The sequence below is a fragment of the Saccostrea cucullata genome, unplaced genomic scaffold (genome assembly GCF_032062105.1).
Source record: "Saccostrea cucullata isolate Sc308-1 unplaced genomic scaffold, CSIRO_AGI_Scuc_v1 ctg7738, whole genome shotgun sequence".
NCBI classification, from domain to species: Eukaryota; Metazoa; Mollusca; class Bivalvia; order Ostreida; family Ostreidae; genus Saccostrea; species Saccostrea cuccullata.
In genome coordinates, this window is record NW_026927726.1 from 18,582 (window position 1) to 32,086 (window position 13,505).

The window sequence follows — 13,505 nt, forward strand, 5'->3', positions numbered from 1 at the left end:
TGCAATAAAGAACATAAAAAAGAGAATCCTTTCCAGATAACACCTAAATATTTCAAACCTTAACCTCATATGATTCTATGCTAGCAAAATTAGGGCAACAGAAGGAAACTGAGCTTAAAATAGTTTACAGTTTCTATTAATTAGACTTTTATAATACTAAAACTGGATAACAAATGGGTAATAATTAAGAAAAAATGACAGAAGAAATGCACTGAAAAAATTCGCGATGTTATTGTTCAAACTCTTTACGTATATTAAGCAACATTTTCCCAAATTCTATTCTATTGCATTATCTCTAGAGTTTTCTTACTTGTGAAATTTTATTGATAAAGAAAATATTGAAAATAATTGAAAAATGAGGCATTTCCTGAAAAATACTCATTAGTCATTAGCAAAAAAATCAAATGCATTAAACATAAACACACATTATTATAGCAGAGATACAAAGTTGGGTATATAATAATACTAATTATTTTAATAGTTTAGGCTTTGTGTTACATATCTTTTAGTCCCTGAGTCAAAGCAATCCAGAACTCTTCTTGAATATCTTTATCATACTCCAAATATGTCTGTTCTATTATGATATCCTTTAGAAATTTCGGCAGGACAGCTCCAAGATCTTTGTCTACAAGAATAATTATTAAAGTTGTTTCCCCTCCTCTATAAATACTTTCCATTCGAGCCATCTGGGCTTCGTATATACAAAATTCAGATTCTAAGAAAGCTTTACTCAGAAAACAGACAGTACGTTTGCTATTGTGAATAGCATTGGTAATGTTTTCTGCTACGTTAACACCAACGATAAAGTCACGACTGTGAATGCAAAATTTAAAATTGTTTTCTCTTTCAAGCTTCAAAAGGTTTGGTATAAACTCTGCTCTTTCACTTTCAGCATAAGAAATGAAAGCATCAAATTGATACTGTCTACCTGAATTAAAGATCCTTGAATATCCACTATAATTTCTTTTACCAGCGTAATACAAGTATCGTAGTTTCCATCTATACCTATACACTATTGCAAAGGATACAAGAATAATTGTGACCAGTAAAATAATGGTAACTACAATTATTGTAGTTGTAAACGACGCACATTCAAGCTCTAAAGAAGAAAGTATTTTGTCCAAATTGCGCAAATGAATCCTTTTTCTCTCTGTGAACATGCAAGTATAATTATCTTTGTCAACAAAGTGTTTATTTAAAGAGTCCTTCATCCATTTTAAGAATTCCCTGCTTTGGCATGTACATTGAAATGGATTGCTTGACATCTGGATAAAGAGTTGTTTCTCTCTCGAAGCATCTAAGAAGTCCATTGATTTCGAATCCAAAATCACAATTTTATTAGAAGATAAATCTATGCTACGCAATTTAAGGGCACCTGATAAATCAAATGTGACACTTTCTAAATCATTATTACTTAAGTTTAAGTGCTCAATATTTGACGCAAATATAAACAAATCTTTATGCAAGTAGGTTATCCAGTTGAAGGACAGATCCAGAACCTTCAAACCACGGAGGTGATCAAAGACATGTTCCCCAGATTGACGCTTTAATTCCTTTCCTAAAAGATTTCTTGATAAGTTCAGGAATAACAGGTTTCCCATCCCCTGAAATGACTGTTTCGTAATGTTGAAGCAGAAATTATTTGAGAGATCAAGATATTCTAGACGCCAAAGTCCACTAAAATGTTGAATATCATATATCAGATTTCCCTGAATATGTACATGTGTTAATGAGTTCTTAGATGTTATACCGTACCTGTTATCTACTAATGGAATATACACTTTTTGATTAGCAATGCTAAGGAATTTTAGCTTCGGGGGTAATTGATAAGAAAAGAAAGTTGGAGTCACGTTATATTTCGTACCCTTCACAGGCGTAATTTCTTCCTCTTTAGTATCACAACTATTAGAATTATACTCACATCCTGTCTCATGGATAGGCTCTTCGATTGAATGGTCAATGTCTAACCTTTCCAAGTTTGATAAAAAGTCGCCTTCATATATATAAACCCCAAAAATCAGCGGGTTGTCACTGATATTAACATACTTTAATGTGTTAGGAAGGAAACTTACAAGCATATGTTCAATTATTCCTATTCTATTACTTCTCAAAGACAACTTCTTCAGAGAAGTATTTCTAAGATATTTGATATGATTTATTCTTAATATCAGCGAAACTCCGTTCGCACACTGAATCCTATCTGCGATAAGCGTGTTGATTTTTGAATATTGTAGATCATGAGAAATATTGGATAACACAGATAATGTTAGGTCTTGGTTAGTTGAAATATCCAGAAATTCCAGATCGATCAACTGCTCAAAGGCTCCCTTCTCTATGTATTTGATATTACAAGAAGATAATTGTAAATGTTTTAATTTTCGGAATACATTGAATGTGTCATTCTCGATGCTATTCAGAACACAGAGACCACCATGTAGCGCAAGTACAAGTATTTCAATCGAATTATTTTGTTCAAACGCGTCCTCAAAGTTATGGCCACCTAATCCATTTACCTCGATATGCCTCAATGACGAAAGTCCGTAAAAGCTCTCATTGGAGTATTTCATCTCCTTGATCTCACTTTCAGGGATTTTTGAACAATTATCCTTCATGAGCAGAGTATCAAGTTTTCTAAGGTTCTCAAAAAAGCGTGACGGCCATTTTTTATATCGCTGCCATAAGCAATTTTCTTCAATATTTAGCCATCTTAGCTGTTTGTATCTTGACAGACTTGCCTTTTTCGGACATCGGATATTATTATCGCTTATATCTAGCCGCACGATCGCTTGAGGCATATCAGTAGGTATTTCCGTAAGATCATTGTTGTTAAGATATATGCATGTAACATTTTGTTGGAATTTCGGAGAGTGAGTCAGGTTTAGCGAGCTGCAATCCACGCTCAGCATCCCTCTTTCGTAATAACATCTACAATTTGGGTCGGAAGAGCAGCTTAGTTGTAGTGACTGACTCAAAAATGTTAAAAGGATGTAGAAGAATAGAGTTGCAACGGGACTCATTCTCCTTAATATAATATTTGTCGATCCTTCGTCTGCAGAGAAAAAAGGGAGAAAATTGACTAACATAGAATGAAGAAATCTATTTCTGGTTTGAGATTAAGAAATATAGACCCTGGTTGATATATTTCCAGATGGTTTGAAAGATTTATTTCAAGTAAAGTGTATCAAGAACAAAAATGTAGATTCAATGTCTATTGCCTTAGAAATTTATTACTTTAAAATCAAATATTTTCGTGGGTTCAAATGTTCATGGTTTGAGGAAAGTCTTGATTTGGGGGATTAGGTTAAGTAGATGAAGAATTTTTGAGTAGTTCTGTAACATTTTAAATTTTGTGGTGGATATGAATTCATGGGTCTCTTTATTCCTCGAAAACAGCGAAAATAAACCCCTCGAGATATTTGTGATTTCACAGTATGTTAAAGTACATTAATCTTTTATTTGTATCATCCAAAGCAACTTAAAATGCTGGGATGATTTCGAATATTTAACACTTTATTTGATCAAACATATCATTATACCACATTATAATTATTCTACACAACGCGTTACCTAATTGGTTCTAGATTATCACGTGATTGGGCCATAAAACCTCATATTTCACGGTTGTCGGCATGCTTTTCATCATATTATACCTTTTTGGATACCTATTGCATATTCCAGCAATAGTTATCGTTCGTTGAAAGAAAACTCCTGAGAGTAGTAGACGTCACAATAGCCTGGTTTACATTACAAAATTAATGATAAGTGATGTGTCAAAGCGCTTCAATAACTTTACCTTAAAGATGAAAGTAAATTTGAGAGCAATGCCGAATTTGAAAGTTTATGTTCAAAGTTTTTGCATATATCGGTATAATAAATAATTCACTGCATGAATGTTTGGGAAAGATGAGGATTTATGTCGAAGTCCTCGGGGAAATTGATATTTCTCGGCTGAATAAAACTTAAAATTTCCCTCATTATCATGCAACAATGTATGTTATTCTTTAACATGTTAATTCATCGTCTCATGAAGATAATCACACAATGAATTTAAAATAAAAAACGGCATAAAAATCAAATTCATATGTCTTACCTGTTTGTAATGCTTCTTGTATATTATAAGCAAAGATGCCAATGAAATTTACAGTCCATTTTAATGCGAATCAGATATACAATGCATTTTGATAATCATGAATCTATTAAGTATACTTTTTTTTTTTACAATCGGTTTATAAAATTTAATGTTAAAATGAAAAAGAGGCTGCTTAATTATCCGTCCAAAGCCTACTTACAGGGGTTGAATTTCTGTATCCTTTGTGTTCCAACCAGGAAGTTGGCATTTATTGAGTTGTTCATTTGCTGAAAAGAAGACGTATTGTAAGACATGAATTACTAGTATCGTGTTATGAATTGTATAAGAAAAACATTTCTTCGAACTTCAATATCTAATTCTGTAATTACATAGCTAGATGAATACAAATTGAGCAAAAGATGTATCTCTACAAGGCTAGTACAATAATTTGATATGAGCTGGAGGGAATGGTCTTTATATCTATGTATATAAATTGGACCCATTCCCTCATCAAGATTTAAAAACCTTATACATGTATTATTTTTTCTATGTATTTCAAATGTCTACTTTAGAATTGTTTTTCCATTTCTTGGGGATTGAATGCCGTCTTTGAAATTGATTGTAAAGTTTTTAAGTTCCATCTAAATTAAAAGGGATTGTGTTTCGCCTTTTTAGCTGTCGTGTCAAAGGCTCTGGAAGTAGCTGCGATACTGTTCAAGGTATTAAGAAATTCCCTCGTAGGACACATTGACTCTTAATTACGGTTTAGTATCTCGGTCTTACGACTTAGTATCTTGACATAGTCAAATTAGCAAGATCTCACGCATCTGTACGTGCACTTCGTTTTGATTGGCTGAAACTAAAGTCTTACTATCTTTCTCGTTTTTTGACAAAATCCTTTAAAATTTTGAATATGGTCATACATTATGAAGATCTACAGCATGATATATAAAAATTATCATGAAAGCATGTGCATGCACGTGTGCTGCAATCTGATTGGCTGAAACTTTAAATGCCTATCACTTTCTTAGTTTTCAACAGAAAAGGATGAAATTTAGAACATGAATAGGTACAATGAATTCCTACATTATTGTACTATAAACATTGAATGCACGAACATGGTTCCATGCACACACACGCATGAAATACGCAAAATGACAAATATATTTAAAAACAGTAGCGTGTATATTTTAAAGATTCTTTTTATTGATTCTCACGATACATAGATATGTGAATTGTTTAGACACGTGCCAAGATCACCTTGCATGTGCATGCACATACAATGCGTTAAATGACTTGCAGTTGATATCATTTCAGCTTTTATAATTTTTTTAATGAAATCTTTCGATACTGATAATATTTTTTAAAAAATGTCTTACAGGACTTGGGCACAAAAAGGGAGTTGGGGAACGTTTGGGGAACATCTGTAACGGTCCCCGTTACAATTAACACTAGTTTTCTTCTGTATTCATTCAACGTATCTTAAGGTGTCAATACAACAAAATCACACTGAACTGCCATCCGGTGTGTCATCAAACGTCGCCATTTTGCGTGTGGTATGTTTACCACTTTCCTATTTCGAATGTTCGGGAAACTGCCAAAAATTAACTAAATGCCTTGAATTTTTGTAAAGACAACAAAATTGATTTTGGAATCAAATTAAGGTAATCTTTATCTCAGTGTTATGTGTTTAAAAAACTTTTATTCCGAATTAATACGTGTGTATTCTCTAGTATAACCTTGGTCTTTTGACCATGCGCAGTAGGACCGTACCCTTTGCACATTCAAATATAATAAAACCTTTATTTTTATTCAATATATTATCAAAAAATTATGATGCACTTAAATATGATCAATAAACATTTACTGAAAATTTCAGCTTAGTGCACCCATTACTTTTGAAAAAACGCTTTCTCCACGATTTTAGACAGCCCTCATATTTACACAAATTTATATCTGATTAAAATTAAAAGTCTTGCATGTTTAAATGCTTTTCCTAAACAATTTATATTTGTCATAAAGTACAAAGCAGATATCTACATACAATAATATCCAGAAGTACAAGGAACACTGCAATGGCAAAAAAGTGATACAAGTGTGTTTGCTTTATTGTTAGAACTTCAAAGTATTTGGGACTTGACATTAAAAACTTACATATATTGTATGGCACCGATGGATGCAAACCAAATGATTATTCAATTGACCTGACTGCCAAATAAAAGTCTAAAGTTTAAGTCTCTCATCAGTATCCTTTGATGATAAATAAGAAAACCTATAGAGTAGTTAGAGTTATGGTATATGGGGAACTAAAATTATCAAAAACAAGAAATGATTCGAGGTTTAATAACATAACTTAAAATACCTTATTCAGGGTTCTCCACATTTGAAAATTTAACCATGGAGGAAGCTGCGCGATGGCGAAATGTAGCCGAAAACACTAATGCATCTTAGACTTCCTAATCTTTACAATTTGTAAACTTACCCACTGCAATACAAAAACAATGAAATAACTAACACTTTTTAAAGTTAAAAAAAAATTAAATTGAAAAGGATTTATCCTGTATCTTACTTCACAAATGTACCAAAATTTGCCCGAAACTGTAGTAACCTTCTGAAGGAATATAAAGAAAAAAAAATGTTGATACAGGTAGCCAGTAACCATGACATTAGATTAACAAGTTAATTGATGCAAAGCATCAAATCGGCCGCTAACATATTTAACATGTCAAAAAAGTACTTTCACAATTCAAAGCATTCATGCAAGAAAAGAACAGGATATTCAAAGCTGAAATAGTGATCATTTTTATTTCAGGCCGTCTTCAAAGCAAAAAAAAAAAAAAAAAAAAAAAAAAAATAGACAAATATTTTTTAAAAATTTGATAGAAATTTTAGTATTAAGCCTGCTGTTCAATTCAATTCAATGAATAAAATATATTTTTAACTAGAAACTTTAGTGCATTTGCTCATCTAATGGATTTATCGATGTAAAAAGTCTATGATGAATATGAATAGGCATCGGAAGCAAATCAAAAGTGGGGTGGGGTTGGGCTTATTGAAAGAGGGGGGGGGGTTAAACCAACAAAAAATGGTAAAGCCCATTTTCAATGCCTAAATAATGTATATATTTGCAAAAAAAAGTGGGGGGAACTACATGTGTATCCCAATCCCTTCGGTTCTGACCCCCCCCCCACTTTTTTTCACCAACCTTACTAATACTTTAGGAAATGTTAATTGAAAGCCTGGTTGGCCCCCCACTTTTACGGATGTACCGAAAATGTAGTATTAGAATTGGTACTGAAAGTAGCTGAAACTGAGAAAAAGTATACCTCATACGATTTTCGACTTCGGGCAACTTTTTCCTTTTTTTTTTTTGCTTGTCAACTTTTTCAGGTAAGTAAAAAAAAATTTCCCTGGCTGCCCCCCCCCTTTTCAAAAACGATGTTACGCGCCTGCCTTTCTGCCTTTCAAGATATACCACGTGCTGATACCCTGGATATTTGTCACGTGATAATGCCTGGTTTCTGCAGAGTAGGCTATGCTGCATGGTGCGGTGCAAAAATGTATAAAATAATCTTTGTGTCATTCGCAGCTGTGGGATTTTCAAATAAGTTTTTACTAGTAGACCAACTTTTCAATTTTTTATTCACCGTGACTTTTACCACGTGCACGTCATTATTCTCCGGAAAATCATAACAATTTCCTTTCGTATCTTACACACTCCCTGGATGGGGAGTACCTATTGTAAACTCTTTTTATTTAACCATAAATTATCAATTATCTGATGCAAAATGATAATGAAACTGAAACAAAATAACAACAATTAAAACTTAATTTAAAGCAAGTTTTTAAAATATCTTACTCATGATTTTATACATGTTATCATTTGAGAATTATTTTACTGAACTAATAAAATAATAACATCTCATTTCCCCATGTGCACATTCTAACACAACCACAAATAGATCGGCCGCTGCTGCGGCCGATAATAATTATAAGAATTGTAGCCTGTTGTATGAAATGTTTTGTTTCAATATGACTAAAACTGATGAATGGGTAGTGTTTTTTTAAGTTAACACACAAAAGAACATTTGGACTTAGTGTACTTTTTTTCTAAACTTTTTTTTTCTAGATATTGCATTAATCACCCACTTGTGTTTACTTCTCCACGTGCTCAGAGCTAAAAATAGCGCCACACGACGTTTCATAACAACGGGAAGTAACTCTAAAACTAAGACGGCGATTTAGACACAGGCCTTATGCACATTTTGTCAAAAAGATAATAAAGTTAAAGCTTAAAAAACGAGCATGGGGAATTTATTAAATACAGAGGAATATGAAGTTTTTACCGACTATTTTTTTGTTCAGGCACAGAAACTTGAATCGCAAACATAACGATTATTGTGTTCGTACACCGTACCGGTATTGTAATTTTTTTTTATACCTTATATAGCTAATCATGAAGTGAACATGTTGAAGTTCCCCAAAATTATTTACATGTGTACAGGATAATTAACTCTCACAATATTGATCAGCTGATTGACTTTCCATTGATTGTCACACTTCACAGCATAGTCGCTGATTAACGACGTGTTTGTTTAGCACAGTCCGCTTTCCTTCGAGGCATGCCAGGTGCACGGCAGTCGTAGTATAAAATAATTAACTACTCAAGTCATTAAAAAAAAGTAGGTGTCAGGACTGAAATGCAATAAAATTTAATCATGGCGGATGCTGATTTTAACCATGGCGCAGCTCGTTTAACCATGGCGCACAAAAATTTAACCATGGCGGGCCGCCATGGTAAAACACCTTGTGGAGAACCCTGCTTATTTATAAGAGAGAGTATCTCTATCTTTTATCATTTTCTAAAGGAAATAAGTAAAGAAGACAATAAGATTCAGGAGGGAAAACTTGGCAGTAGGTGTTCAGGCTGGCAAAGGAGGGGGTTGGGGATAGGATTGTTGCTGTTCTCTTTCTAGACAACATAAAATGAGCTTTGAAATGGTCTATTATCATCGTTTTCTTGAATATTAATATTTATATCACAAAAAAGCTTCAGTATATTATCCTTGTGTTAAAGTAAGAAGTCGATTGTCAAAGTCAGCACCTCTCGCTAAAGTCCTTTGATCATATTTTTGGCCGACTCAAGATTTAAGCCTTATCATTTCATTATAAATTTTGCGTTATATTTCCTTTAATGCCTGAATCAAAGCATTCCAAAACTCTTCTGGAATATCTTTATCATATTCAAGATATGTTTGTTCTTTTATTACATCCTTTTGAAATTGTGGCAAAATAGCCCTAAGATCTCTTTCCATTAGAACAGTGAACAAAGTTGTTTCCCCTCCTCTATAGATACTCTCCATTCGAGCCATTTGAGCCTCGTATATACAAAATTCAGATTCTAAGAAAGCTTTACTCAGAAAACAGACAGTGCGCTTGCTATTGTGAATAGCATTAGTTATGTTTTCTGCTATTTTAACACCAATTATAAAATCACGACTGTGTATACAAAAATTAATCTCTTTCAAGCTTTCAAAGGTTTGGTATAAACTCTGCTCTTTCACTTTCAGCGTACGAAATAAAAGCATCAAATTGGTACTCTCTTCCGGAGTCTAAAATCCTTGAATATCCTCTATAACTTCTCTTACCAGCGTAATACAAATACCTCAATTTACATCTATACCTATACATTATTGCAACGGATACAAGAATAATTATGATTAGTAAAATAATGGTAGCTATCACTATTGTTGTTGTAAATGACATACATTGCCGCTCTAAAGACAAGATTATATGACCCAACTTGCGCAGTTCTATTCTGTTTTCGTCTGTGAACACGCATGAGTATTTTTCTCTATCTTGAAAAAAAATTATTTAATGATGCTCTCATCCATTTGAGAAATTTCATGCTTTGGCATGTACATTGTAATGGGGTGTTTGAAATCTGAATAGAGACTTGTTTCTTTCTGGAAGCATCTAAAAAATTCATTGCTTTTGAATCCAACATCACAATTTTATTGAAAGACAAATTTACTTCCCGCAATCTTAAGGCAATTGACAGGTCAAAGGTGACACTCTCTATTTCACTATTACTCAAGTCTATATGTTCTATGTTTGACAAAGAGGCAAATAAATCTTTATGCAAGACAGTTATCCAGTTAAATGACAGATCCAGTACCTTTAATTTATGGAGTGGGTCAAATACATGCTCTCTATTTCGACGCTGCAATTCCTTTCCTAAAAGGTTTTTGGATAAATTCAGAAATAACAAGCCGGGCATATCTTGAAATGCCTGTTTGGTAATGTTGAAGCAGAAGTTATTTGACAGATCAAGATATTCTAGATGTCGAAGTCCACTAAATTCCTGTATGTTATAGATCAGATTTCCTTGAACATGCAAATGTGTTAATGAGTTATTTGGTCTGAATCCGAAAAAATTACCTATATAAGGAAGATATATTTTCTTATTTGCCATGCTAAGAGATTTTAGCTTGGGAGGTAATTGATAAAAATGATAATAATCTTGCTAGATTTGAAAGAAAGTCGCCTTCTAAAACATACTCCCCGAACATAAGCGGATTATTGTCAATATTTATATATTTCAATGGCTTGGGAAGATACTTAGTTAATCGATGCTCAATGATGCCTATTCTATTCCCTGCCAAAGACAACTCTTTCAAAGATGTATTTTGAAGATATATTATATGGTCTATTCCTAATATCCATGAAAGTCCGTGTTGGCAATGAAGATTATTTGCGATCAAAGTCTGGATTTTTGAATATTGCAGATCATAAGTAATATTGATTAATACAGATAGCGTAAGATCTGAGTTTTCAGAAAGATCCAGAAATATGAGATCATTGAGGTGTGCAAAAGCTCCATTCTCCATGTGCATGATATTACAGCTAAATATTGTTAGATTTTTCAAACGTTGGAAAATTTTGAACGTATTTCTCTCGATACTATTCAGAAAACAATGACCACCATGTACCGTAAATACAAGAACTTCAATGGAATTACTTGCTTCAAATGCGTCCTCTAAGTTATGCCCACCTAGTCCATTCAGCTCAGTATGCCTTAATGAGGAAAGTCCGTAAAAGCATTCTTTGGAGTAATTCATCTCCTTGATCGTAGAATAAGATATTTTTGAACAATTATCTTTCATGAGCAGAGTGTCAAGTTTTGTCAGGTTTTCGAAAAAGCGTGATGGCCATTCCTTTTCTTTAAGCCATAAGCAATTATGTTCAACATTTAACCATTGCAAATGTTTGTATCTTGTAAGAACTTTCTTTTTTGGATTTCGAATATAATTTTCACTTATATCTAGCCGCACAATTTCCTGTGGCATGTCGGTAGGTATTTCCGTAAGACTATTGTTGTTTAGATAGATACATGAAACATTTTGGTAGAATTTTGGTGAGTAAGTCAGGTTTAACGAGCTGCAATCCACGCTTAGCATCCCTCTTTCGATAAAACATCTACAATTTGGCTCGGAAGAGCAGTTCAATTGTAGTGACTGCCTCACAAATGCAAAAAGAATGTACAACAATAGAGTTGCAAAGAGATTCATTTTCTTTATTGTAGTACTGCCGATTGGTAGTCTGCAAAGAAAAAAGGCACACACTCAACAATAGCAAAATGAGGTAATTTGATTTACGTTTGAGGTCAAAAGAAATAAAGGCTCTGTTTGTCATTCTTTGCAAATGCGTTGAGTAAATTATTTCCTGTACAGTATATCCAGGAGAAAAAAACAGGATTAATGTGTGAGGTCAAAGAATTAGTTTATTTTAAAATACATGAATCTTATATATCTATCACATGAAGCAATTTAAAACCTTAGGATGATTTCAATTTTTGACCCTTTCTGTGATAATGCATAATACTGAGTATTCTCTAACATGATTTAAGAGTCATATCCGTACATGTAGGTCTTACCGATTTGCAATGCTGCTTCTATTGCTAATCCAATAACCAGTCCAGTGTATATGTGAATCACATACATTATGAAATTCAGAAATTTTATTTTGTAACTTGCTTTACAGTCTGTTCAAAAGAACTGCTGTTTAAATGAAATCAAAACGAATTTCTGTCCGTCGAAAGCCTATCATCAGCGTTTGAATTTCTTTATCCTTTTTTGTTCCAAGCGGGAAGTTTGCATTTATTGAAAAAAGTTCTTTGTTGAGAAGGAAAAAGTTCTGTTAGGCATTAATTACTCGTATCATGTTATAGATTAAAGGAGAAAAAATTTTTATAAAGTTTAATATGTACTTCTGTAAGTACATAACACAAATACAGACACGCAGCATTGGGCAATCCCTTGTCTCACCCCGACTCCCACTTTCTTCCAAACTACTTTTTACTGTATGAAATGTTCATTAAAAGTCCAGTCCCTCTCCCCATATTTTGTTGAAGGATACAAAAAAAAATAATTGTAATGTAGTCTGCATGAGTAAAAAATTGATAATGAGAGAAGTTGGAACCCCCTTTCCCTTAATAGGATTTTTGAGTTTGGGCATATATCCTTTTCTCCTGGTAAGGTTTTTTCAGGTAGTTTAAAAAAAATCCCCCCGCACTTTAAAAAACGATGACATGTCACTGAGATATAAAGGATTTTAGTAATTCTTCTCTTTGAAGTCCAAATAACTTTTTTAAAAATTGAAATTTTTTTTTGATTCTGTGGTTTGAATGACGTCTGTGAAATCTATTTTAAAGCTCGTAAAGTTCCATGTTAGTTAATAGGAATATACGGAAGCCCATTAAGGACGAATAGCCTGTAGCCTTTTCTAGCTGGTCATGATTATAGGCTGGGACAGCAGTTTTGACACCACTGTGGGTATTTCCTCCTACAACACACAATCCCGTAATTACAATTTATTATCTCGTGAATATTACTCTGTATTCTCAGGTAAGGCATAAGAAAAATAAGTCTGAATTTAAACATGAGGTTACTCAAGTTTAAAATACTATTTTAGGTAAATGTGAGTTGATTTCAGTGTATCTCACAGTTGTTTCCTGTAGAATTTTGCGGTGCTAGAAGGAAAAAGCAAACACGGACCATATATTTATATCTCGTTTGTAAAAATCAAATAAAAAATGGTATAAAACCCGTTTATCTTTCTATCTATTAACACCCAAACATCTTGATGTTTACAGTAATAGAAAATACTTTTCAAGCTTTTCCGTTTTGATAAAAACAAAAAAAATCATTTTGAAATAATACCCGGTACTGTCCAAGTCTAGAATAAACAAAAATACAGAAAAGAAATCCCATTCTCCTATTTCTGTACAATTAGTGTGTGTTTTAATCCAAGTTAATTACACTGCATATTTAAAGGACAAGACTATATGGTATCAAAAGTGTCAAGCTAGTCTTCATTACTTTTATTTTTAATGTGCTCTCCTTTATCACCAGTCGACTGCATGGCGCAGTGGTTA

The 13,505-nt window shown here is 33.1% G+C and overlaps 1 protein-coding gene across 1 annotated transcript; it reads right to left on the reverse strand.

The window, feature by feature from the left end:
* Positions 1-268: 268 nt before the first annotated feature.
* LOC134275349 (toll-like receptor 4) lies at positions 269-10,585 on the reverse strand. Its single transcript, XM_062757626.1, has 3 exons — positions 10,104-10,585; positions 4,290-4,356; positions 269-3,049 (listed from the first exon to the last, which is right to left on the reverse strand). The coding sequence occupies exons 1-3, from the start codon at positions 10,542-10,544 to the stop codon at positions 495-497; spliced, it is 3,063 nt and encodes a 1,020-aa protein (XP_062613610.1). The 5' UTR covers positions 10,545-10,585; the 3' UTR covers positions 269-494.
* Positions 10,586-13,505: the final 2,920 nt, after the last annotated feature.